This window comes from Charadrius vociferus, unplaced genomic scaffold, assembly GCF_000708025.1.
Source record: "Charadrius vociferus isolate BGI_N301 unplaced genomic scaffold, ASM70802v2 scaffold163, whole genome shotgun sequence".
Lineage (NCBI taxonomy): Eukaryota > Metazoa > Chordata > Aves > Charadriiformes > Charadriidae > Charadrius > Charadrius vociferus.
The window spans coordinates 12,392,902-12,419,120 of record NW_009648332.1 but is presented as its reverse complement, the minus strand read 5'-3'; the positions used below and the strand labels follow the sequence as shown (position 1 = coordinate 12,419,120).

Here is a 26,219-nt window from a genome sequence, read left to right as displayed (position 1 = left end):
TTGATTTGTTGGTATTATTAAAGCATTTACCAAAGAATGGATAGGCAAAATCCTTATGTGAATAAAGAATTGAAGGCTGGAGTCACTTCTTGCTTGAAGGAGCAATGTTTATAGGGAAGTTGCCAAAATGTAACTTTTTGAAAGAGCAATTGATGTAAAAAAAGCAAATTCATAGTTGTTAAATGTCCATAGGCTCTAATGCTTTTGCAGAAGTTTCAATTGGCCAAGAGCTGAACTCACATGAACTGGGAGCATCTATTCCACTCCTATGAACTGTAAATATGAAATAAGGAGCTGCTAAGCTATTCTGATTATGTCCATCCTGGCTTTTGAAAATACTATGGGAAATCCTGCCTAGCAAAACAGGTTCCTTTTAAAGACACAAAGAAACAAAGAAAGGTTTCTTAATTCCAAGTATAACATACTGTTTTCTCCCTCTGTGCCTCCATTTCAATTCTGTTTTGGCTTGAAACTCTTGATACTCTTGAAACTCTTGTTCGCAGTACTTCAGATATTTGACTTCTCTTTCAAAATAATCAAGTACGTTGGCATGCTATTAACACAATGACAAATGGGTCATTACACGCGCAAAGACACCAACTTATTGCTGATCATCTGAATGGTATTATTAATTTATTGATATTGGGAATATAGATACCTCTATCCAAATAATTTGCCGCAAAATGATATAAAGATGTGGATTGAAACCAATTCATTTTGGATACAAATATGCACGGGGTTAAATAATTTTAAATACACTGATCCAGAGTAGATCATCCTTCAGGAATCTGCACTGAAATAACTAAACCAGGTTTAGGTTAGTGATTTCACTAAATCAGTCCAAATCTTCACCCAACTTCAGGCACAAAGAAACCATAAAATACCATACTTCACTGTTACACTATGCATTTATCTGGGATTCTGTGTTTTAGTTTTCATTAGTCACTTCAACAATGTAGTATTTTTCAGTGAATATTTCAGTTAGAATGACCATAATCTAAATATTAATCACCGGTCCCAGGTTGATAATTCTGTGTGCTAAATAGTGTAGTTCCAAAACACACATAATTTGGGCAGCATGTGTTTCCTCATGTTATAGCACTTAGCTCCTACCTTGCTTTGGAGAAGTTACTTTTACTAAAACGAGGCTGTTGACCCAGTGTTATATTGCTATATATTGTAACTGCACACGGCAAACCTTTATGGGATGTTTACAAACTGTTTAAGTGCATACATAAACTTAACTTAAAACTGGGATAGGATGAGGAGAAGAAGATTTAGTGATGTAAAAACAACAGACAACAATTGAAAATGGTGCGGAAATAAAGAGAAATTAAAACTGTTTATGTTGTTCCCATGGCTCTTTGGTACAGATAGTCCTTATTTCAAAAGAGAATGAATGAGTGGTAATGTTGGCAACAGTTTGCGAACTGTGCTTTAATTAAGCTAGAATCAGATACTAAGATGTGTAAATTGAAGTAGCAAATTTAGAGGAAAAAAAATGGATGCAAATGTGGATGAGAAGGTGTAAAGAAAGAGAAAGTTGGTATGTTTACATTACTATGTACTATATAGCATTGTTTTAATACATGAAACCAGGTGTCATTTTATGCATGTGTCAAAAAATGCTGAACCCTTTACTGTGTTTTCATGTAGCCAGGTTGTCACCCAGGTTTTCTTTAGGTTCTTCCTATCTGAGCTCTGTGAAAAGCCAGCCTTGCTGCAGGTGATCTTTGGAGAGTATGGCCATACTGATCTCAAATTAATTGCCATCCATTTGAAGGCAAGTTTTTCCAGGCAGGCTTGTTTCTGTGTTGGAGTTTTCAGGGTAAAGTGTCACAGAGATTAATAAAAGTTCTTACCAACCTCATTCCTCGAAGCATGACTTAGAGCCTGACAGATTTCCAAAACATGCAGTACTCCAAGATCATCAGAAACAGCTAAAAAATGCTGCTTTGCTGAAAGATATTTGACAAAAAAACATATAAACAATCTAAATTCCAACAGTAACACATACCTCCACCCAAACATGAGCTACAGAGGTTTCATTTTTGTTGTGGTCTTTTTGGTTTATTGTGCACTGCAGCAAAAAAGCAGCCTTATTGCCCTCTTATTTTCTTAACAAATAAAATTCCCTTTAAAGTTTATACTTCTTCAAACTCTTTTTTTTCTTTTTCTTTTTTTTTTTTAATTAAACATTTTCTGTTGCTTTATGCTGTGGTAGTACAGTTAGAACTGATGTATGCATTTTTGTATTTACAGTGCAGTGTTAAAGTAGTGGAAATAAGTCCTTATCTATTATATAAGATTGTCTGTAACAAGACTAGCGTGCCTTGGAGTCATGAGCCATTGTGCAAACAGGGTGGCACAGTAAAGTGCAGTCACCATAGAATCACAGAATCGTAGAATTGTTGAGGTTGGAAGGGACCTTTAAGATCATCAAGTCCAACCATTAACCTACGCTGACAAAACCGCTTCTAAATCATGTCCCCAGGGACCACATCCATCCTTTTTTTAAACACCTCCAGGGATGACGAATCCACCACCTCCCTGGGCAGCCTATTCCAATGTTTGATAACCCATTCAGTGAAAAATTTTTTCCTAATATCCAATCTAAACCTCGCCTGGCATAACTTCAACCCATTTCCTCTTGTCCTGTCAACATACGTGAGGCAATACAGGGGCTGATGAAAGTGATCATTGATTCGGAGATGTTCTGGAAATGAGATGGCTCATAAGTTTTCTTCAGCAAGTCCCAAATATCTATATTTCCATCATCTCTGCCAACGAAGAAAACTCCTGGTCTTGTTAAGGACCATTGTCCTGCAGTGTATCTTCCTGCAGAGCAGCTTGACTGAAGCATTGGTCCGTTCTTAATTTTTTTTAAAAACAAATAAAAGATAGATCCAACAATCAAACAGTACTATCCATTCACTACAAATCTCCTATAATTTGAGAACATTCACAATATAAATGATCCTATTACAAAAATTACATCAATGGCAAAATTGGTATCACCTTCTGCCGATAAAGAGAATTGTGGGGAAGTAGAAAACCTGATATCTCATTTCCAGTCTATTAAAGTAATCTGTCTATCTGCTGTTAAAATCTCTGGTCTTGAGATTTTGCCAGGTGCAGCTAATCTGGATTCCTACATGAGAACAACTGTATCCCCCCCCCATTTCTTTTTCTTCACATGATGCAAAGACTGCATCCTAAATATGAGTTCTTCAGACCTGTTTAGCACACTTTGCCTTTATTCTTTGGTTTCCCAAGCAGCAGAAATAATTTGTTGAGAAGCTACAGTTTTTACAAGCTTACAAAGTTTACAAGTAAACTTTACAAGTTTACAAAGCTGTTTCTAAAATAATTTTCTGATCTGAAGAACAAGGAAAAGCTCTTCTTATACCAAATTTACTTCTGAACTATGAAGCTTTGTGACTTACAAACATTTCTGAAAATACAGGCTTTGATTCTGCTATAGTCTTGTATATCTATCAATTATGTTACAGCTGTGTTAAAGTAACTTACTGTAACCCCTTCTTTCCAAATGGCAAAATTCCGGCCACCGATGCTTAGAATGATGTCTTTAAAAAATGGAGATCTCTGGAGAGTGTTGATAGTTTCAGTGTGGATGGTGTATTTCTGAGTGTGCTTCTGACCTAATGGAATGAAAAAGGCAGTTGCTTGTAACTACTGCTTTAGTGATCATCTTCACAATGGGAGTTACATGAGGGGAAACAAGAGTGCAGGATCCAGCATCGGCTTCAAAGATACTAGCCTCATTTTTTTTGCTCACAAGGTCTAGGAATTGGAATTGCCGCAAATCTAGTTACTTCCATGATTTGTGCCAATAGATAGATAGTGACGCACCTGTGATACTGGAGAGGGTTTTTGCTGTTCTGCCATGACAGGTAAACTGCTTGCACTTTTGAAGATGTACTGCTAAATCATGGTGTCATCAGTGAGATAGAGTATTATAGCAGATGAGCAAGAACGTTAAAAAGACAGAGTGCAGGTGCAAATATTTTAAAGTTAGCAACATATCAAGGTTTAAACAGGTATTGAGAAACTTGAACTTACCAACTGGTTTTGCCGAGTCACTATCAATTTCCATTTTCCAGTCAGAATAAACAATTTCTCCATCCTGCGATGCCAGAAAAATCAAGTAAATGCTAATGTTACAGCTTGGTGGCTTATATCAAAGTGACTTGTTTTTAAGCTGTGACTTTACTTAATTTCATCATTGAATATGTTCTGAGTAAATTAAAACCTAAATTTGCAGCCAATGACTGAAAAAAACCCTAAAGTTTTGGATCACCATTTTTCAGTTATGTATCGCCAAAACAGCTTTACTTACCGTGATGTACGTAGGCAGTAGCAGTCGTTCCTGCAGAATTAGGTGCTCGGTTTTTACAGGTCATACTTTGCTCCAGTGTTTGGGGAAAAGGTAACCAGAAGCAAAAAGATAGCTAGAAGCCAAATTTTAATTTCTATGTAAACTCGAAACTGGGAAACATTCTGGAATTTTAGATACGTAGAGTAGGTAGAGGGGTACGAATAGCTGGGACTTCCTAAAGTGGAAATAAGTTGTTGGGGAAACTGTAATATGAATGTTTTCACTGACGTTTGGGGAAACACTAAAAAAGTATGACTAATCTTACGGGTTCTGGAATAAGGAAATATTGTTTGGTTCCTGGTAGCAGGTAGTTTAGTTCAATGTATTTTGGAAATGCCTTCTAATTCTGCCCGTGAAGTAAAGTTTCATAGTCTACTAGATATTGGCATTTAATTAGTATTTTAAGCAAGTAGCTAAATGCATGAAAATGTGGCACATCCAGAAAGATCTTTTTAGTTAACAGCTGAAGAAAACTTGCAAGCCCATACATTTGTGAAAACTCTGGTATTTAATTGTTCAGTCTTTCAGATATTTGGGATTAACATTTCATTAGTAGTCTATTATTTTCACTTACTTCAGTTCCAACAAAAAAGCCGGTGGAGATATTCTCTAGCGCTTTCAGATTTTTGCTTGAAGGAGCACTCATGTCTGTATGTGGGCTGTCTTTGACAGGGACTTCTAGTGTGTTCAGAGATGGCACCTTCTCTGGGAAACAGTATGGATAGATCTATTTATTATACACTGGAGTTTCTCAGAGCAAGCAAATACTTTGTCTTATAAAGGTGGAAGGGGAATTTCAAGGGAGACGTGAAGAAAGACTGCTAAGTAAAACAGCAGTTTTGCAGATTAACTATTTCCTGGTGGAATCTCCCTGTTGCTGCATCTGCTCTGAAGTTGGTGCTTCCCATACCCACACAACTACTTAGGGTAGCACCATGTTTTCTGTTCTTTGTCAGCTTTACACAGCATCAGTGGCTCCGTGGAAAGTGCCCTTACACATCTCCTTTAGCTGCTGCAACCGGGAGCTAACATTTCTGCTCCAAGGAACGGCACAACTTGCCTCCTGCAGTCTGGGGTGTGACAGCATGCACTGGAACCACTATGCCACAGCAGCTCAACTGCCAGAAAGGCATTTTCTGGCATGGTTTGCAGTCACTTTCTCAGCTAGTCCAACTCTTGGGCTACCCGTGTGTCAGCTTGCCAACTTTACAGAGGGATTAGTAGCATGTCCCTACCACAAAGGACCATAACAAGAACTGATCTCTACGGAATACGAAGTGCTAATTTCACATTCTGTAGTGAAGAGTGACACCTCTATCCAAAGCACTACAGAAATACCTACAATATATACTGTTACTCCAGGATTATGTTTCTAAAAGTAGTATTCTATGAGGGCTGAAAAGGATATACTGTTTCAGAGATAAAGAGCCTGGATGGGGGACTTGCAGGGGCTATTAGTGAAACCTGACAGAGTTACTGTGGATGCAGAACTGCTCTTTTTGTACTCAATACATGTACGTATCTTTGTAGTCAATACCTGTATGTCACACTTTGAATTCCAGTATATTTAAGAAACCTTTTTCTGCAGATGCATTTAGTTATACAACATTTTGTTGCTCAGCTTTCATTAGGTATATACTGAAATATCAGCTTATTAAAAATATGTTCCCCAATAAGGTGTATTAAAAATATTACCTGAGGTTTTGTAATGATAATGCAGTTCCCTTAAACTAATTCTGACGGGACCGTGCTCTGTGTTGATATCACTTTCGTACAGGTTTATCTGTTCAGGAAAAAATGCATTTGCTAACTCATTTTGTCAAATCTTTGAGGTACAAGACTAAATTACTTTCTGCTGTAATGCAACAGGTCTTTTCAATTTGTAGTGTGTTTGTAATACTCCACAAACAGTATTTGCTGCCTCACGTGCAAGCAATGCAAATGCAAACCTGTGGTTTCTCTTGTTTCTCTTGTTATCCTTTCCCTGTAAGAATTTTGCCATGTTTGTAGCAAAAAAACCCAAAACACCTGTGGTGGTCATGCTTGCATTCAACAACTGTACCAGTTGCAGATATTCTGAGCAGCACAGATCAGCAGGTCCAAAATGATTTTGTTTTCAACCTAACAGATTATTTTCAGCCTCACTTTTATCACAAACTGCTATGACCACTTTCATCAGAGTGATTGTTGTATTGCTAGTAATTATGGGTCTGTTGACCATGACCACGTTTCAACAGTTTGACCCACTGGGATAGACAGCAGAACAGTTGAAAGAGCTGGGAGGAACTTAAGACAATTAATACAGCTACTTTTGCTCCTACTGCAGTTTTTAAGAGGCAGTTATGCTGTTTCTTGTGTTAGCTTTTCAAAATGTGTTTTACTGATGTTTGAGAGGAATGTTGAAGTCTTTCATTTCATAATCAGAAGGAAATTCCCAAGGAAGTCACGATTTGCTGGAAAAATTAGAGTTGAAAAGCGAAAGAATACATTCCTATGGCATTCTGGCCATATCTACTTGATCCTTCTGTTCTATATTTGTGTACAGTACCTTGATGAGAGGTTTCCAGCAGAGATCTAGGTGCTTAAGAGTATCTGGAACATCAGGGGGAATATTAAAAATTCCCTCTTCTTCTATTTTCTCAGATGAAGGTTGTTCAGGAAGTTTGGTGGCTGGAATATCCCAAAATAATATCGAGCTGCAAAATGATTGCATAATATTATTTGCTGGTTTTGTTTCAAAGTCAGGTGCAGTTTTTTACACATTTTTTTTGTTGTTTTAGCCTTTCATCTTCAAACTTTGCATAGCAACAGGGACTCTGAAAAGCAGACAAATTCTGGATACTTAATTGTGTCTTTTGTAAATGATGGCGTATATTCCTTTATCATCATTTCATCAGTTGTTAACTAAACCAAAGCAGCCAGATAATATTCATACAGTTTGCTTATGGAAAGTTAGTGGGTGAAGTTACTGGCACTGGTGAAATTCCTAGAGGTTCAGAGAACTGGACAGAACTCTGTAGTAGGTAATCTAGTAATCCGAATCAAACCTCATTCCCAGTTCTTGTGTGCACCAATTTATTTGCTGACATTCAAGGCAAATGGCCCCACTCCCTTGGATCTGTCATCTCACTGGAATTTTCTGCCCTCTGTTCCTGTTGCTCTAGTCTGGACATTCATTCACAGATTTGATATAGACAACAATAATTTTCCTCATTGCTGACATCTCTTCCCCTTTTCTAACAGGAGTTGCTCAGGGCCTGTGCTCTTCATGGATGACATTACAGAGATTCCCCTGCTCTTATTTTAGGTGAATATTTTTCATTTGGAGCCCTGGTGTGTGAGTACTTCCATGTGCATTACTTGCATTACACTGCAAACTTACTAACAATTGTATTTGCAATCTTTCTTCTAACAATTCTTTCAAGTCTCCTCTGGTTTTGATTAGGAAAAATAACTTTGTATCATTACCAAATTTTGCTGCCTCTGACCCTCCTTTTCATGTAACTAGCAAATATATGATTGAACCCAGCCATGCAGCCTTGGAGCATTAAGCCTTTTGCTGTCATGAAAGCTAAACATTTCTTTGCACTTTTTGCATTCTGCCCCCTTGCCAGTCTTTCACACAGGATAATATTTACTTATAACCATCATGACTATGTAGTCAACAAAAGAGGAGATTCACATGGAATGATTTTGCCAGCTAAGTCTCCAAGTTTAAATATAGTTTACAGTATTTCTTTGGCTTCAAACATCATTAGTAGCTTTTTGTGCAAGAGTCACATAATCAATGTAAGTGTGGTGGTATGGCTCTTTAGGCCAATGCATGTGAGACCAAGCCACTCCTTAAGGTATACACAGAATATAAATGTATACATGTGATGTTTGTCAGTTAATGAACCCTTAATGCCATTACTGTAAAGGGTTTAACTGGCCAAGCACTTGATGTGCTTGTTTTCTGCATACAGAATTTCAGCTGTTCAGGATAGGCTGATAGGAATCCAGAAATGTGCTAGTTAAATCATGGAGTATGCTCCATAAAGCTTTCCAAAGGAAACTGGAAGATGTCTTGTAGAGCATGTATTGTATATACCAATCAGGGGAGCAGGTTACAAGCTGCACGCGAACTTCAGCTCTGTTTTCAAACGTAGCACCCATTTGGTTTTCCTAAAAAAACAGGAATAATAATTACAGGGGGAGAAGATGATGAGAGACAACAATTTCACTTTTCTAAGTACTTCAACACCTAAATGAGCTTCTATAAATTAAGTCTGTTTCTGCTTGGGTAAGGTTTGAGAATCAGGACTTATTAAACTGTAGTTTACAAAGTCAAGACATTTTACAAATGTACTTCAAGTGAACTGATATCTAGACACTTAAAATGCTAAACGAAGTCAGCAGGATAAATGCTTGCTGGTACCACTGCAAGTCAGGCCCTCCTTACCTTGCCATGCTTGTAACTTTTACACTGATCAAATATAATTTTTTTTTTGCACTGATCAAATATAATTTCCGGTATATGCAAAATGTATGTTTTTGGCTAAAATTATACTTATGAACCATGCGGCAAAGTTTCAGCTACACCTTTTTTTCAGGGCCAAATCCTACTTTTATTTTCATTCATGAGTTGCTTACCTGGAGTCAAAATGGTAGTCTCACAACTGGATTGTGTAAAACTGGATTAGTTTCTGGATATAACTTTGAATACTTTTTCATTGATATGTAAAAATAAACTGCTGATTTTAGCAATTGTGCCATAAAAACTGTAATGCTGTGCAAAGGCTGACACATATTCCATGTTTACATAACAAAATGTATGTCCGAGTACACATTGCTAAATATTGACTGATTCCTCTATCAGTGTTATTTATCAAGCACAGCTTTCCTGTATCTATTATCCCAGATGAACAAGAGCACAGTTTCCTGACCCTAAACCTTGGCAAAAACAAAACCAAAACAAAACCACCCAAACAACAAAAACCACAACAGCGCTCTGCTATCCAATCCCTTTCTTCATGTTTTACATCTGGTACCAATTGGTATCCATGGGTACTACTGTAGCATAGTTTAATAATGAACAGTTGTATCAGCTTTCTTTTTATACTATGTGTGCACCCTTTTCCTTACTTTTCTGGTAATGTTGCTAAGGACTGTAGTATCTATGATGTCTTAAAAATTTGTTTTAAAAATTATTGATATATTAATTTGCATAAACCTTTTAAAGATCTCAGTTTTCTTCCTATTGACCTGCTATTTTATTTTGCATTTGACTACACTTGCATTTCAAATTAATTTGGGCAACAACGTGCAGTACTTTGATAGTAAATGAGTATCCTATACTCTTGCAATAGTGTTGGACCCTTTAACTACATAGACCCTATGTACTGTGGAGCTTTAAAACCATCACAGAAAATATAAGTTTTACGTACACAGGCAGCACCTCAAAGAATTAAGGTAACTAAAGTAACGCTATTCTTGGGTGCCTGGATATTTAGGTAATTGAAATTATTTCTCTGAATTCTACATGGCAGACAGGGTTGCTCATAGTAGAAATTCAACATATTTTATATACGGAAGGCTTATTATAATTTTGAAATATAATTTTCAATAAAGCTACAGAATTTTTTTCCAGTATGAGAAGATTCATATCAGGTTGAGAACACAGCACTGTTGCAAAGCCCAATGAACAGGACAAGTAGCACCTGATTTTTTAATATTTAGAATGCAGTGAGAAATAATAAAGGGTATTAGAAATCATTGGATCATTAATATTTTATCTTGAATTTACACTGATTTCTGGGGTAGTAGATTAGGAAAACTATAAAAAGAAGAAAAATGAATTTTTAAACTCACCTCAGAATAACCTGGCAGCCAATGTATATCTGTTACTGGTTTTTTATGACTATACTGCATGGAAGAGACCGTGCAGTATCTCACTAGAGGTGACTCTGTGCTAGTCTGCTGGACTTGCATAAGTGATGGCTAGAAAAGTTTTAAAAAGAGATATCTTAGTGTATTTCCAAAATACAATAGTAGACCTGTCAAAGAAAAAAAGGTTACTTTACATACTGTTAATTCTTCTTCACATATTTCAGATCACTTTATAGACCTTTCTAGGCATCTAATACCTCCCTTTTGGAAAGCATCAAAACAGGCCTTTGGATATGAAGCTCAGAAAAGAATTCCAACATGCCTCCACAGGCACACGCACATCCACTTATGGTTTTAGTTCCTCTTCTGCTCGTTGGTCTCTCTTCTGCTTATCCCCTTTTTAGTCACCTTCCACTGAAATCTGCTTCTCATCTTCCAAGCTACCTTTTTTCTACTAATAAGCTTCCAGAATCATTTCCAGTATTATATTCAGTGACAAATGCTATGTGTATTTGATAGGTTTCATTAGGCAAGAGTTGATGGTGCCCATTAAAGAACAGCCTTATTGAAGTCCAAGTCTGCACAAAATGCAGTAGAGCTATTAAGCTGGACTAATCAGCTATTGTGATAATGGGTTTATTTCATGAACTGATTAAGTTTTTTATTCTTCCTAGTCTTTCATTGTAAAGATTATCTACTCCTCTGTTTTGAGTTGGGATACCTTCGCTCATTTTTCTCCACTAACTTGTGTTCTAACTTTGCGTGTCTTCACCCCAGACATATAGTTGTACTACAATATATGTAGAACAGAAGCATTCACCGTATTAACAGCTGTCATCTTGATTCCGTCAGCAGCAGGTTTAGCATTTTGCAGCTTTTCTTCATGTTGAGAAATATCCCACAGCGCAACCTACAATAAAAAATTGAGTATACTACGAATTATTTCATCCTTTATATTAATACACATTTTTTCATATATGATTTATGGGGATTTGGGGAAAAAAAAAGAAATTCACTCTCTGCACTAGAACTTATGAAGTCTTTGAAGTATTTCCTCTTCGGTCTGATGCAATCAGTTGAAAGACTATTCTTGTCTCAACAACAACAAAAAAAGAGAGCCTTTACAGCTTGACCTATTTATCGGTACTGCAAAGAGGCATCATACAGTAATGGCTCAGCTGTGAAATAACCAGGCATAACTTCAATACAGGATCAGAGAATTTCCAAGACTCTGATATCTGTCTTGTGACACTATGTGTTATTATGGATGTTGAGTACATCTCTTCATCCTTATTTTTTATACTGTAAGAAAATACAGAAATATCCAATTTTATTCTTAAACAGAGAATTAAAACCTGTCCATTGATGCAGCCGCCAACAATGATATTTGGATCACTTGGACTGAACTGAAAGCAGTAAACATCTTCAGGACACTCCAACATTAACTAGAAAGAAGAACAAAAAAATAGTTGAGAAATACAGTCACACTGATCGTTTGCTCTCTTGTTATTTAAACACTTGGCATATTTAAAGTCCTGATTAAATACCTGAGGGTGGATAGGGTCAAAAATACTCCAAAAAAGTATGACTGATTGCTGCAGCAATGATTTCTCAGAAAGGTTAACTTGCTCCTCATAAGAAAGCTGCTTTCTTGCTGACACTGCTATAATCCCTGATTGAGAGAGAAAACAAATTTTCTAAGAAGAAACAACTCAAGTTTCAACATGCTATTAATTATTCTGTGACTTACATTTATACATTCTGAATACAGTGAAAAAAAACAAACAAACAAGAAAAACAAAACAAAAAAACAACCATGTATTTATATTTTTCTTTTTACAGATCAACTTGAGGAAATTATTTTTGTTACTCAAGATTAAGTTATTTAACAATGAGTTGCAGAACCTCAGGATCAGGATACAATTCAACTTTTGTGCTACTACTGCTTAATGGTGTAATACTGCACCTGAAATGATGTGACAGGCATGTAGTCCTGACCACCCATCATGAAATCAAATCTTTTGTAGCACAATTAATTTCCTACACAGGCTGTAGGGTTGGTTATTAGTATGCTGTGCAGTTGGGACATTTAAATAAAACTTAATTGTGCCTTTAAACCTGGCTTTGTAGAGCAATAATCCATGTCAGGGAGCAGGAGGAGACATTTAGTATGCCTCGTGATGCTCTCTGGCACACAGCAGAGCCATGTCCCATCGTGGTTCTAGCATTCCTCACAAGTATTAGGCGTGCTACAAGAACCAGCCATGGGGAGAACAACAGTGGTATGCAGAGCCACCAGAAGGACCTGGCACAGTTGCAGCCGCACTTAAATGAGCCTCAGAAGGGAGATGCTTCCCTTTCCTACGATCACCACTTATATGTTAGTGTGAGGGACTTTTTATGGCCTATCTGAACTCTACAAAGTTCATTTTTCACTTCATCTCAAATCAGCAATTCAGACATTCTAAATCAGCTTTGATTTTTTTTTAATGTAAAAGCTGATAATTTTATGAAAGATGCATATTTTATAGCTGTCATATAATACATGTAATTTAAGTCTCAAATCATTATTTGAACTGCATTACCATAAATGGTTGGATGCCAGCAAACACAGCTAATAGTTCTGTCCTTGAGATAGCGCAGATCTGTGAATGATTGGTATGCTTTAAGATAAACATCTGGCTTGCCACCAGAACTGCTTTCATCTTCTGCTAGGGCCTTCCAGTCATCAAAAAAAGCGTTCATAATTTCATTTTGCTGCAATGCAATTTCCATTCTGTTTTGTGAAAAGAACAGTTAACACTTTCAGTAATCCAGGTGTGACTACTCAGTAGTAGAATCACAAATATTTCTGTACAGAGGCAGCTTTTTTTTTTTTTCCACACAAAATTGTGACCACAGTAGTAAAAAAAAAAAGTACTAATTTCTCAGTGATGCATCACTGTGAGGAAACCCTACTTCATTTAAATATGAATAACTAATTGTACCAAGAATTTAACTCTAGTTCTGTGTTGATCAAATATAGTGCAATTGTCCAATTCTTGTGCAAAAATTGTCAGTAAGTGGGACTTGGCCCATGACTAAGGACAGCACCTTTGCTCTTCTGCATAAGCCTCTGCTTGAGTGAGCAGTGTTTGAAAGATCAGCTTTGCAGCTTGTTCAAAAAGATGCTTAACTATCAACTTTCACAGCTCTAATATCTATTTAAACCAAAAGTGCATATTTATATGGTATAGACTTCATGTTAATTTTCATAGAAAGAAATATTAATTTAATATTTTTAATATTAAAATAATAAGCAAGAGAGAAAAACAAAACAAAACAAAATTATATAGAAACAAAAAAATCAGTATTTGACCAGAACAATGGTCCACTCAGACAAGAGTTCTTGCTTGTATTCTATATTATTTGAGGTAGTCTTTAAAGTGTATTACTGCAGTAATTTTACCTTAAATGTACTGATGTAAGAAATTCTTTGAGCTTCTCAGATGACAGACTCTCTTCTTTCTCTTCATTTGACAACTGTCTAGGAAAATACTGCGTGGCTGCATTTTTTGGATAGGTCCTAACCAATTGGAATAAAATTGAATGTAAGTACAGAAACAATTTCAAAGACAGAAACCAACATAATGTATAAAATTAAAAGCTAAATATAATCAGTTTTTCTAGAAACTCTTTGGAAAATAGTGAAAGAAGAAAGAGGCAAACAGAGCATCCAATTCTGTTCTCTTAATCAATTTGTAACTGACTCCAGAAGAGTTGAGTTAATTTACATAACTTTAGTTGAGATCGGAAACAGCCTGTAGCTTAAGAAATAAAGCTGATAAATATTTTCTCATGCTTACCATTTTGTCTGAGTACTAGCTTCTCTTATTTTTGGAATCATTTGTACACCAACATCTTTTTCAAGCATTTTAATACTGAATGTTTTGTCTTGATAGGATGTGCATTCAACGTAACTGTCTTTCACGTGTGAAGCATTCTTATCAGTAAATGTAATTGGTGCACCAAACTTCCTGCGTACTCGAGAAATCATATACTTAATCTGGAAAAGAGATATTTCTGTAGTTAACAGAGGAGAAAGTATTTGGAACGATTGTTCTGTAAAATGGCAGCATTCATATAATTGTAGAATTAGTTCTATTGGTGATTTCTGTGCTGAGCTTACTTACATTTCTGCATTTTGAAATCCTGAAGTGCTCATGTAAATAACCTACATATGTAATAGAAGACAGGCTTGTATTTCTAAAACAAGAAGTTGCCTTTAGCTAATGTTTTGGATTAGAATAATTAGGATAAGTACATTTTCTAATTCATGCAGTATCAAAACCACACCTTTAATTAAAGGACTCATTTATAGAAGGTCTTATGTACTACTGCATTGGAATTCCAAGACCTAACTTTTCATTCCTTCTCTCTTAGTGCAGTTCTCAGCTTTGGGTGAGGTATTTCAGCTTCCCTTGCAGTGCCTACGGAGACAAAAGTACGCCAAAGAGGATCCACAAAAATTTGAGTGACGAGTTTCCTTCTAGCGAGACCTAGGAAGGAAGAAGGGATGTGGTTTGACTTCTACCCACAAAAAGAGGTAGGGACTTGATTTCAGGCAATGGAGAAGTATTGGTTTTTCTTGAATTCCCAGCCAGGTACTTTTTCCCAGCACTTCCCACAGAACTGGAAAGGATTGTAGGCTTAGAATACTTCTGAGTGGACCTTGCCAGCAAGGTAGAATACAGAATACTTAGACCTTAATGTAGGTTAAATTTAGTGGCCAACTGTGAATTAGTTTTAGATCAGATATCTTTTTAGGTACAAGCAAGATGTCCAGTTGCTGAGAACTATCAAAACTTAGCCAGTCTTCCCTGAACAGGGATTTAGGTATTGACTAAAAATCACTGAAGGACAGTTGAATACTTGAAGATGCCCCACGTGTCACAAGTTAGGTGACAGCTGTGAGTGGGTCTCCTTTTTTGGATGTATAATTTTCTCAGTACAAGCTGTAGGTGTAGTTGATCAAATAGGTCTTTCTGTAAAATCAGCTTGTAATAACCTGTAGCAGGTAACACTTAGTCTGAGGTAGAGAGCCTTTCCAAGTCTTGCATGCTACTTAAATACCATCCATATAATGAAAAGAGTTCATTGGGCTCCATGGAACCAGAACTAGGTCCTTAGAATATAATTAGAATGACTCAATTTGTAATATGGCAAGATAGTAAATTGAGCAAAAAGTGGTAGAGATGCTAATGACCAGATGTTGAACTTACTGCTTAAGAAGTAGATATGTCCAATACAGTTTCACATGCCTCATTTGCAGGATTTAAAGAGAACAGAGTTATAAAAAAAAAAAAAAAATTTTGCAGCACTTCCAGTTTTTGTTAAAAGTTGAGCCTAGTTCTCTCTCTTTTTTTGTTTTCTTCAAAGACCCTGAGGTTTTTTTTAAATGAACTTAAAATAAATTTGGTTTTGTGATATTTGATTGAGTAATGTGAGTTGATTCTGACCTTTGTAGCAGTCTCTTTAACAGATTCTTCTTCAACTTCCTTTTCACTGCCAAGAGAAACCCAAGGTTTGTGGACAGGAGGCTTATAAAGTTGGACTTCCAGGGTTGCCTCTCTATTTTCTTCTTCTTCTTTTTCTTCTTCTTTTTCTTCAGTAGTTTCTGGACGCTGTGACATCAAACAGTGCGAAATAGTGCTTTTTCAAAAATTTGTTACTGAAATGCAAGTATGAACTAGAAACCCATTTTTCAGCCTTTATTCGCACATTCTTTACTTTTGTCTCAATGCAGTAAGTGTGGATATACAGTTCCCCTGGGTACAATTGGATTAGGTACCATTCATTCATTTATGCATTAGAATTTTCTGATAAATGTTACATATTAAATATTAAACTACTAAAGAGGTACTGCAAATCACTGTTATATAGAAGAGAATTTATAGTGATTTTCTACATTAGGCCCTACTGTGTGAAATTGCAATTTGCTTTTCTTTTAATTGTTACTTCTGATGCTGGGTAACAAACACATGTGGAAAAATTATGTAATCTGCCCATAAACCTTCTCCTATAATGCAATGCACAAGGGGAAATCTTCTTTGTATCCAGACTTATTTAGAAGTCATAAACATTTTGAAGTATGATTTGAAGAGTTTGCACATATATATTGTGAAAAATAAGCATATTTCTTTGAAGATGCCCGATATATTACAGTCTTTTACTTTTATGTCTTACTTAGAAACCTGGGTCTTGGCAGAGGAAATGATAAAATTGCTTATGATAAAAAATGCAGCAATAGGGTTTATACTGGCCCTCTGAAATAAAATACAAAAATTGCATTCAGTCTCTCTCAGTATAAAAGATATTTTACAGCGATACGCATATTTTTCCATTATCAGATTAACTTTTAGAGAACCATTCTGGCATGCTAAGCACATCAGATGCTTACGAATACAATACCATTCCTAAAGTATAGGTTTGAGACAAGATTCTGAAACACTCATAGACTGAAGAATGCCGTGGTATACTTGGATTTTCTTACCTTCAGAAGGTTTTCCTTGGCTTCCTCAGAAGCAACAAGGTAAAAATTCTGTCCATACTGGAACTTTGCATCAAAAACTACCAAAAGTTCTTCCCCTGGATATTCCTATTTTAATTAAAACAATGAGTGGAAAACAGTAAGCAAATAACATCCAAAACACACATAAGCCTGTGACTGGCAAAGTCACCACTAGTGTAAATTCAGTATCTTTGGTTAATATTGTGGTCTTAACAGAGAATTTAGTGTGCTAATTGAAAAGAACAGATGGATTTTATTTTGTAATAAATATAAGTCTGGGATAAAGCTAATCTTTTCATACTGAGAATTAAATAGAAAAGAAACTGTTTTAATGATTCTCAATGAGTAGGCCATGAATTAGGGGAAGCCAAAATATGTGATGCTTTGCCAGTTTACAGAAACAGAACTAGTAATATTTATTTCTGGCATATTTTCAATCTCACGTTAGCAAAAAAACCCAACAGCAACAAAAAAAACCCACCCCAAATGTGCATGGTGAGCCATGAGAAATTTTGAGTTCACAGTGATCCATGGCTTATATAGCCTTTGGATATGACAGCATTGGTGTAGGTACACATCCAAAAAAGGACAGACCTTATCATTAAAAGAATATATACTCTGAGAACATTAAGTTTTAAAGTGAGAAGCTACATACTAGGACAACTTTTTTAACAGGATGGAAATCAGAAATTGCAGCTCTTGTTTGCAGGTCCTGAATGATGTCTTCCTTTTTAATAAGTTTGAAACAATTTTCTTCTGTGACATCTTCATCAACTCGGCAATTAAAAATTTCTTGGGTCTTTGTAGTGAAAACTAAAGGAAAGATTTCTGGGTGGCCTATGAAAGAAAGCAAAATTGCATGATAAACAAATTCAGAGCATTGTTTAAACATAAACATATACCTTAATAACACTGGGTCTTTACTGTTTCCTAACAGAATGCCTTTGAAACTCTGCGCTTAGTTTTTTCTGTTTTGGGAGGCACAGAATACAAATTATATTACATTTTGTTAATATTGGAAAAGACTCTACCTAACATTTTTCCTGCTTAATGAATATGTTATTCCTAGTATGAGCTTTTTTCCCTGTCTTGATCAACAGGTGATTAAGAGCTTTAGTGAAGAGGCATTAATGGACTGTTTTTAATACATTAAGGACACAACGGCATAGCTCTGATTTAAAAGCCCTTGAATAAATAGACTCTAGTCCTTCCCTGGAGAGCAATGTCATGTTAAGCCAATGTTTAATCTAAACAAGGTTTCAATACCATCCCAAATAAGGATGTCTTTCTCATTTTGGACTTTCATGTTCCTCTCATCCAGTTCAGACTGCAATTGAGTCTATTTCTCAACTAACAGGTGAGACAAAAGCAAGGTCACTAAGATTCAAGCCAGATACAAGACTTCATTTTCAGCTTTGCTGGAGAATATACAGCTATTGGTTTCTACACACATGTGCTCTGTCAGGTTCATCCATATTAATTCAGAACAAGACAGCTATTTCTTATCCTAGCTCTGGCCCTGTTACCTTCATTGTTTTTAGTGAGACTGGGTGCCGTTAGGGGACCCAGTGACTGTGCTTTGCAAACACTCAACCTGAAGATAATATACAGTGCTTCTTCTTAAGTGCGTGTCAGCTTTATGTATGTAACATTGGTCCTTCCCAGATTACATGTTCTTCCTTCTGGCTGACATAACAGATATCAGTGATTAAGATCACTATAGGCCCAGCTAGTTGAATCCTGCTGCCTAAGAGACTCTTCCTTTGCAATACTGCCATGGCAGCAGACTCATGCCGTATGTCTCAGCTGCCATAGTAAGAGCATAAAGGCCACTATACTTCTGTCTGAGAAGGCTAGTAAGGATTCAGTTTGAATGTTCATCTTATTGATAAACTGGAAAGTGGAAGAGATGTAGGGACATGTATACATGGGATTTTTATGTATTGAAATGGGCTGGCTTTTGTAGTAATAGCTGATACTTTCCTTCTTCTTTGTTTCACTCTACTTTCTCAGTTCGAGTTACTTTTGTCTTAATTCCCAGAACCTGTGATATTTTTCTCCTTGTGTGTGCCTTAAATTGAAGTTAATATATCTAAAATGATGATACTGACCAGCTGGCTCAGCATGTTTTGAGAAGCCATCTCTAAGCCAACAAGGACTGACAAAACAATAAATCCTTCTTAATCTCTATCATCCGGGAAGCTAAATCTCTGCATAAGCCTATCCCATAATACATAATGTTTGATGAATCTGACATTTATCCTTTAAAATCTTTCAGTGCTGCTCCTCCACTGCACCAGCTCTGCTGTAGTCATCACTAAAATTAATGACATGTACGATGCTTCTGGCATACCAGGCACAAAACCAAGTACGATTTACTTAGTGTTCACTAGTTGTTTTGTAGCATAGACAATCCATTTGTGGTGTGCACAGTCCATTAGTTCGCTTTCTTTGCAAGTTGTAGTCAATATTCCATGACTTTCCTTTTTGATATCTCAGAGATTTCTGTGTGGATGCTTCAAAAAAATACAAAATCATAGGGATGTTGATTGGGAAAGACCTCTGAAAGTCACCTGGGGCAAACTCACTGTTGGTAACAGCAGACCAAGCCAGGACTCATTTATCTTCTGGAGTCCCTGCGCTTGCCCTTTTGACATCTACTCTCTGTAGCTAATGAGGCCAAGACCTAGATTCTTCTTTTGCTTATCAATTTGGCTATGAAACCAGGCTCAGAAAAAGTGTTTATTCCAGGGTGACTGGAAACATTTAATCCTTTTAAGGAACTGCAAAAGTTGATCTGCAGGACTCCCAGGTCACCCTAGCCAAGGGCACGAGGCCTCATTAGGATGTCATTAGGAAGCAGACTCAAACCCTAGTACAAACTGCAACAGTACACATAAACTTTACATTTTTATATATTGGAGGAAAAAAAAATGAGGCCTCCTTTTGCAAATTAAATTTCATAGGATAGAAAGAGGATAGAAACCTAGAGCTGTGCACCAAAACAGAATGCAATTTCCATCCTCTGCCGTGCACAGCTGGCTCACATGTCCACAGAATAGACAGGAAAGCAAAGGAACAAAAAATTTGTACATATCACTGTCCTCTGAGTTGGTTATGTGGCTAGTGCAATTAGGAGGGCTAGAACCTACAGAAAATTTATAAACATAATTTGCTGATTCTTATGTGATTTTTTTTTTTTTCAGAAGATTAATCCCATGGTTCAAATAAATTAAAGTAAACCCAAACAGTTAGGGTTGGGGTTTTTTGATACATCCAAAATTCCAACCAGGACTAACTGTTGTTTATTCAAGAAGCTTGTATGATATTATTTTTTAAAATGCTGAATCATGCATACAGCTTGTCCACAAATGCTAATGCTAAAAAAATCTTTTCAAAGAGATGTAGGTATCAATGTCAAATGAAAAAAATAAAAGCATGCATTAAAGCCAAGCAAAAATACAATAGACATTACTACAAGAGGGACCAGAGTAGGACAGATAGTCTATTTTCTTCAATGCTCTCTTGCTGTAAGTACAAGTTAAAAACAAAGTAATGATCAGAATTAAAATATGTACATCTTTTAGTCTAAAGGACTAAAATTCTATGTTAAAGAATTCTGTATTATAACAAATTCTGTACTATAAGGAGCCGATATTGGAATTTTTACTATTACGAAAATTTTTATTGAGTGCTCTTTTCCAGTAAGAAGTATGTAGCATCTAATCAGAGGCTTCACATTGTTTTCTAATAGTAAACTGTGTTCACGTCATTTGTTAACAGTCAACAGCTGTTAGTGCAATGACAATTTCACAAAGGACCAAGAAGCTCTAAGAGAAGTAAACAACACTTGCAGGTCTTATGCTTGGGAGATACCATACATACAGTTTAAATCCTGGACAGACAGTATCGGCATATAGTAGTATTATTTTCCTGCTTTTAGCAACAGGTTTCTAGCAATAGTTTAGACACTACGGCTCTAACCTTATTTGCCACTAGGTGGAGGTAAAATTGTCTCTTACTGACAAAACTTAAGTCTCTCCAGGAACACCAAAAATACATATTTTTTTTTTTTTAAAGCAACACTTTCATCATTTGAGGGACCACTTATTGTTCATTTTCGTTAACTGCAGCTTAGTCATTTTGGTGATGCTAATCAGAGTGCAATTTTCACTTCCACTCGTGTGCTCATAGGATTGTGTAGGAAGACAAATTATTTATGATTTCTTTAAAAATTACCTAGTTTGTATATTCCTAGTTTGCCACATTGTTTTAGTTTTTAGCAATAAAAGCTATACTGATAAAAGCCAATGAAAAAGATAACTCTTTGGGCTGTTCCTGTAAATCGTAGATAAATTTTACATTGACATCAATTTAAGCTATATCTGAGGAAGAATTGCACAAATCAGGTCAGAAGAAAAATCCAGCCAGAAATGTGAAAAAACATTTAAAAATTATTTGGTGTTTAAGAAAAAAGAATGTATTTCAATTAAAAAAATTCCATATTTTAGCTCTTAACTATGGCCGTCCTTAAAACTGCACTTTTCGTGCACATAAGCCAAAAGAAATACTTGGTATCTTTTGACTTTTAAACAGCAGATTTTTTTCCGCTACCAAGCAAAAGATGTTAATCAATGCCTATTGATATCTATGATTGAAAACCACAAGTGATATGCTAAAAATCATCTTTTCACCAGATTTAATAATGATTTGACAAAGATCAAAGATTAAAAAATGATAAAAATATTTCAAGTTTTTCTTTCAATTGCTTACATATTACTAAATGCAAACAATTTGTACCCTATAATGCTGTTGTGATGCTTTTTATTTCCCCTCATCCCAACTCCTCTCAACCCAAGATAAAAAACATCTTCTACAAACCCATACCTGTTCCAGCATTCCATGCTGCACTGCCTGTTACTCAGACAGTGGTACAGTAATCACCACTGTAATAACTGCATTTCTTAATAGTTTCGAATTTTTATCATTCATAAAAAATCTTTCATTTTCATTCCCTGGAATTAGTAACACTGAAGCTTCACAATGCTTGCAGTATTCCAAAACTACTTCTTTAAAGCCCAGTCATCAGAGCACTTACCTATACCAGCCATAGAAAGATCAACTTCATCCTTTTCACCTGAAATATAACAACATGATCTTACCTGTAAATTTTCTTCCTAAGAAAGTAACTATAAATAGTTAGTCCTTTCCTTGCTAGGGCAATAATTAAAATTTCTCTATGTATTTAAAATTAAACCGTGAAGAGGAAACAAAGAATAATTTCTATTCAGTTCAAATTTAACACAGGAAATGAGTGAAGCCTTTTAAAAGAGGTCTGTATCTTAAGGTGATGTTAGCATATTTTGAAACCATGGAGATTTAAAATTCATTTTTTATTTTGAGCAGGTGGTCTGCATAAGAGAGAAGCCCTAAGAAATCTGTCATCTTATGGTACACAGTGCAGTTTCCATGGTTGAAAACTGCATTGCCTGCTACCTGATAGCACCTGCCTGGGGCAATTAGCACGTAAATAGTGTCATGTGAAGAGGAGATAAATGGGCAAGGCTGGCTAACAGCAGACAGTAGCAGAACTGGCAGGTGTGCAGGTAGGAGCAGACATTAGTCCCCTCTGACAGTGGTGAGGTGGGCAAGTGTGCTCTGGGTGCTGCAGGAGCCAGTCTTTCTTCAGCTCCTGAGAAGAGGGTCTGCAAGCTTCGCAGCAAGGTAGGACAGGACGAGATTAGCACTGATGTGCAGAATGTTCTCTGCAGCACAACAGCTATTAATCAGCTGGGAGGGAAAAGGTGATTAAAAGGTGAAAGCGCTTCAGGAAGGTGGTGGTCATGGCAGAAAAAAAAATTCATGAAACAAACCAAATTAAACTCGGACAAGAATACATTCCCACCTTTTCTGCAAATGTGCATGAATCACTGGGAAAAAATATTAGTATATAGCAAAGGCTCATTAGCATTACACTTCATGATCTATACACTTTATAAATGAGACAAGTGAGAATAGTATCTTGGTGCATCTCAGGAAAAAAAGCCCACAATAAAATGCACTGCAAAATTAAATTGTGAGACTGGTGTATTTTCAAGCTGTATTATTGTACCTTTATGGTGTGATCCTGAGCACCTTAACTCCTGCTTCTGGGGGCACCACTCTCTGCCTGATGCTCTCTCCCTGGCCTGTTAGCTTTTGTGAATCTCCCCACTTTATATATGTTAAACCTCCCACTTTCCCATTCAATACTGTTATTATGGCACAAAAAACTATTAAATCTAAACTAGCAGGACGAAGCGTAAATATTGAGATGTAGCTTTGTTATGTTCTATATATTGGTTACAAACCCATAATCAGTAATTGTAGATCTCTCATTTATATATGTAAAATAGCATAGTCTAACTTATCTCATGTTTAATTAAAACCATGGGCCCAAAATAATTAAGGTAGCTGTCATGTGAGATCAGATAACTGCTTGTTTCATTGCTGCTGTACCTTACATACCAAGCTGTGTTTGTTTTCCTTTTGAAGATTTCTTAGCTTTGTTTTCACCTTTCTGTTTCTTTGCTGAGGTTTTTGGACCTTTCAAGGAAGTCTTGCTGGAGATTAGATTTTCTGACATTTTTTCAGATTTCTCTAGAGAAAGACACATACCATTAATAAACTTTAAACAAACAACAGAATGCACCATGTATGAGTGAAAATTTGGTCCATGACTTTATGCAGTTTATCATTACAGTAGTATTTTCATACACAGCCAAAGTTATATTCCATAATTTTAAATCATAAACTGTATTTTGATATATGTAATAGCTGGAAATACTTCTTCTGTCTAGGGTGAGTAAGTATGGAAACTGATTATCCAAAACAGTGAAAGGTTAAATTAGGATAGGGGTTTCCCTTACAGAAAGCTAAGGCCCTGAGCTACAGTGGGAAGAGCGCAGGTAAAAATCCTCCAGTTGTGAATATTTGTCCCAATGTCCTTAAGTTTAAATCATGACTCAGCTGCAGAAGGCATTTTTGTGCTTTTCTATTTCCAGTTAATTTTTCAGTGTAGCTCTGTGGAGGACAAAATTGGAAAGAAGTTGTATGCATAATTACATGTAGCAATGACACAGCTGGAGGTGATACTGTATAGCAAGCTACTCTTTTTTCATATACTCTCCTTCTTCCCAATATCTAGAGTAAGGATGAGAACAGCAGCATAGAAAAGGCTCAGTTGCATTGCAAAGAAGGAAATGCAATACAGCCTACCCACGATACAGACCGGCCAGCACCATCATGTGGAAGGTGCACACATAGCAGCCGACAGGACAACTAAATGGGGATGGTCCAAACTCTGTTAGAAGTATTGAAAATTGTTTGATGTTATTATTGAACAGCCAGAGGCATTCAACTGGGATAAGGACAGTGGGACTCTCAGTTTGTTTGTGTTCTCCCTCTTGCATGTTCCCACTTCTTTTTAAGACTGTAAACTGACTGGGAGAGGGACCATTTTTTAAATGTCTACAAAGAACCTACAGTATTTGGGTGATATTACAATTTTAACACTAATAAGAGGAAAGCAGATGCACTTATAGGACAGAAAGAGATGACACCTTCAAGAACTGTGTCATGACATAACTATTTCTGATGAACTCTTACAGGAGCCTGTCTCCCTGCACATGTGAATGGCCCATTTACTGTCAAGATGCTCAAGGTGAAAAGGTGAGTTTATAAAATAAATATTCTATCTTGAGACTTGCCCAATGAAAGGCCTAAAATAGTGGGAGCATTAAAACAAACACGCCGTGGCCTGTGCATTTGCAATTTCAGTGGGCATCCTGGCTTTGGGATGGTCTTTCATTCCCAGAGTGAGAAACACTGTTTTTCTGTTTTGTAACACAGTTCTCAAATACTCCAGAAGCAAGCAATATCGTTTTACCTTCCAATATGAATTTTAGTTTGGAGATGGCCACTGATGGCAAGATATAGGTCATGGATTATAGCCTGGTGGTATAGCCTGGGTTTGGGATCTATGTTGACTTCCCATGAATTCAAGGTAAATTTTGCTGTTGAATCATATAATCATAGAATGGTTTAGGTTGGAAAGGACCCTGAAGATCATCGAGTTCCACCCCCCCTGCCATAGACAGAGCAGTAGACCAGGTTGCCCAAGGCCACGTCCAGCCTCGCTTTAAACACCTCCAGGGATGGGGTCTCAACAACCTCTCTGGGCAACCTGTTCCAGTGTCTCACCACCCTTAAAGTGAAAAATTTCTTCCTAATGTTTAATCTAAACCTGCCTTCTTCCAGTTTAAAGCCATTCCCCCTCGTCCTGTCACTACATGCCCTCGCAAAAAGTCCTTCCCCAGCTCTCCTGTAGGCCCCCTTTAGGTACTGGAAGGCCGCAATAAGATCTCCCCAGAGCCTTCTCTTCTCCAGGCTGCACCACTCCAACTCTCTCAGCCTTTCCTCATAGGAGAGGTGCTTCAGCCCTTCAGATCATCCTCATGGCCTTCCTCTGGACATGCTCCAACAGGTCTATGTCCTCATGTTGGGGACTCCAGAGCTGGATGCAGTACTCCAGATGGGGTCTCACGAGAGCAGAGCAGAAGGGCAGAATCACCCCCCTTGACCTATGGGCCACCATTCTTCTGATGCAGCCCAGGATATGGTTGGCCTTCTGGGCTGTGATCGCACATTGCTGGCTCATGCTGAGCTTCTCGTCAATCAGCACACCCCACGCTGCTCATCAGTCAGCACGTACAGACTGTGCTCCTATTAAGGAGTATAGTCTGACACTCTCCTGTTACAGTGTTGCATTTTTCTTTTTCCCACCAGTCAAAATAGAAAAATATACTCTATAAATCCTTAGGTTCTTTTCTGTATCATACTGGATCTTGCAGATCACAGGGGACAAGCTACATCCATGGCTTTTTAGTGCATTTCTCTGTTGTTTGATCATTATGGCAAATACAGGCCCATTCATTATTCCATCTGAAGAATTGTAGCAATTTCATCTGCTTTTGTCAAAATGCTGTGATAATACCAATTCAAAACAGATTACTGTTTCAGAATTCTGAAACTTTTGCCTTGCAAGGGATCATGTTTTTGGAAGATTAAAAACACCCCACAAATGTAAGGAGAAAGTTAGGAATTTTTTCTGCCCTCATTCTCACAGGCTTTTTGTCAAATACAGGAGTACAAACATTGACATTATATTTGTCTAACATTGAATATATTTCCCCAGTTACAATCTTTCAAAGGAGCCTCTACACTGAACAATATGCTTAGTTTATAGTTCTGAAACGCTTAGGGCTACCTAACTTAGAGTGCATGTCTATTCAGATGGTTAAAAGAGGGTAATTTTCCCTTATTTAAAAAAAACAATGAAACTGCAAAGCCATTTCTTATCCA

At 36.8% G+C, this 26,219-nt stretch overlaps 1 protein-coding gene across 1 annotated transcript; it reads right to left on the bottom strand.

Moving 5' to 3' along the window:
* Window positions 1-373: 373 nt before the first annotated feature.
* On the bottom strand, window positions 374-24,799 carry WDR63 (WD repeat domain 63). The gene is given in 22 exon segments (XM_009884882.1): window positions 374-553; window positions 1,867-1,958; window positions 2,668-2,872; window positions 3,532-3,645; window positions 4,088-4,147; window positions 4,974-5,104; window positions 6,095-6,182; window positions 6,948-7,095; window positions 8,490-8,563; window positions 10,250-10,378; window positions 11,040-11,177; window positions 11,623-11,712; window positions 11,815-11,939; window positions 12,853-13,043; window positions 13,716-13,832; window positions 14,113-14,312; window positions 15,766-15,930; window positions 16,800-16,904; window positions 17,473-17,654; window positions 21,916-21,954; window positions 23,325-23,456; window positions 24,745-24,799. Coding segments are annotated over 22 exon segments (2,760 nt in total).
* Window positions 24,800-26,219: the final 1,420 nt, after the last annotated feature.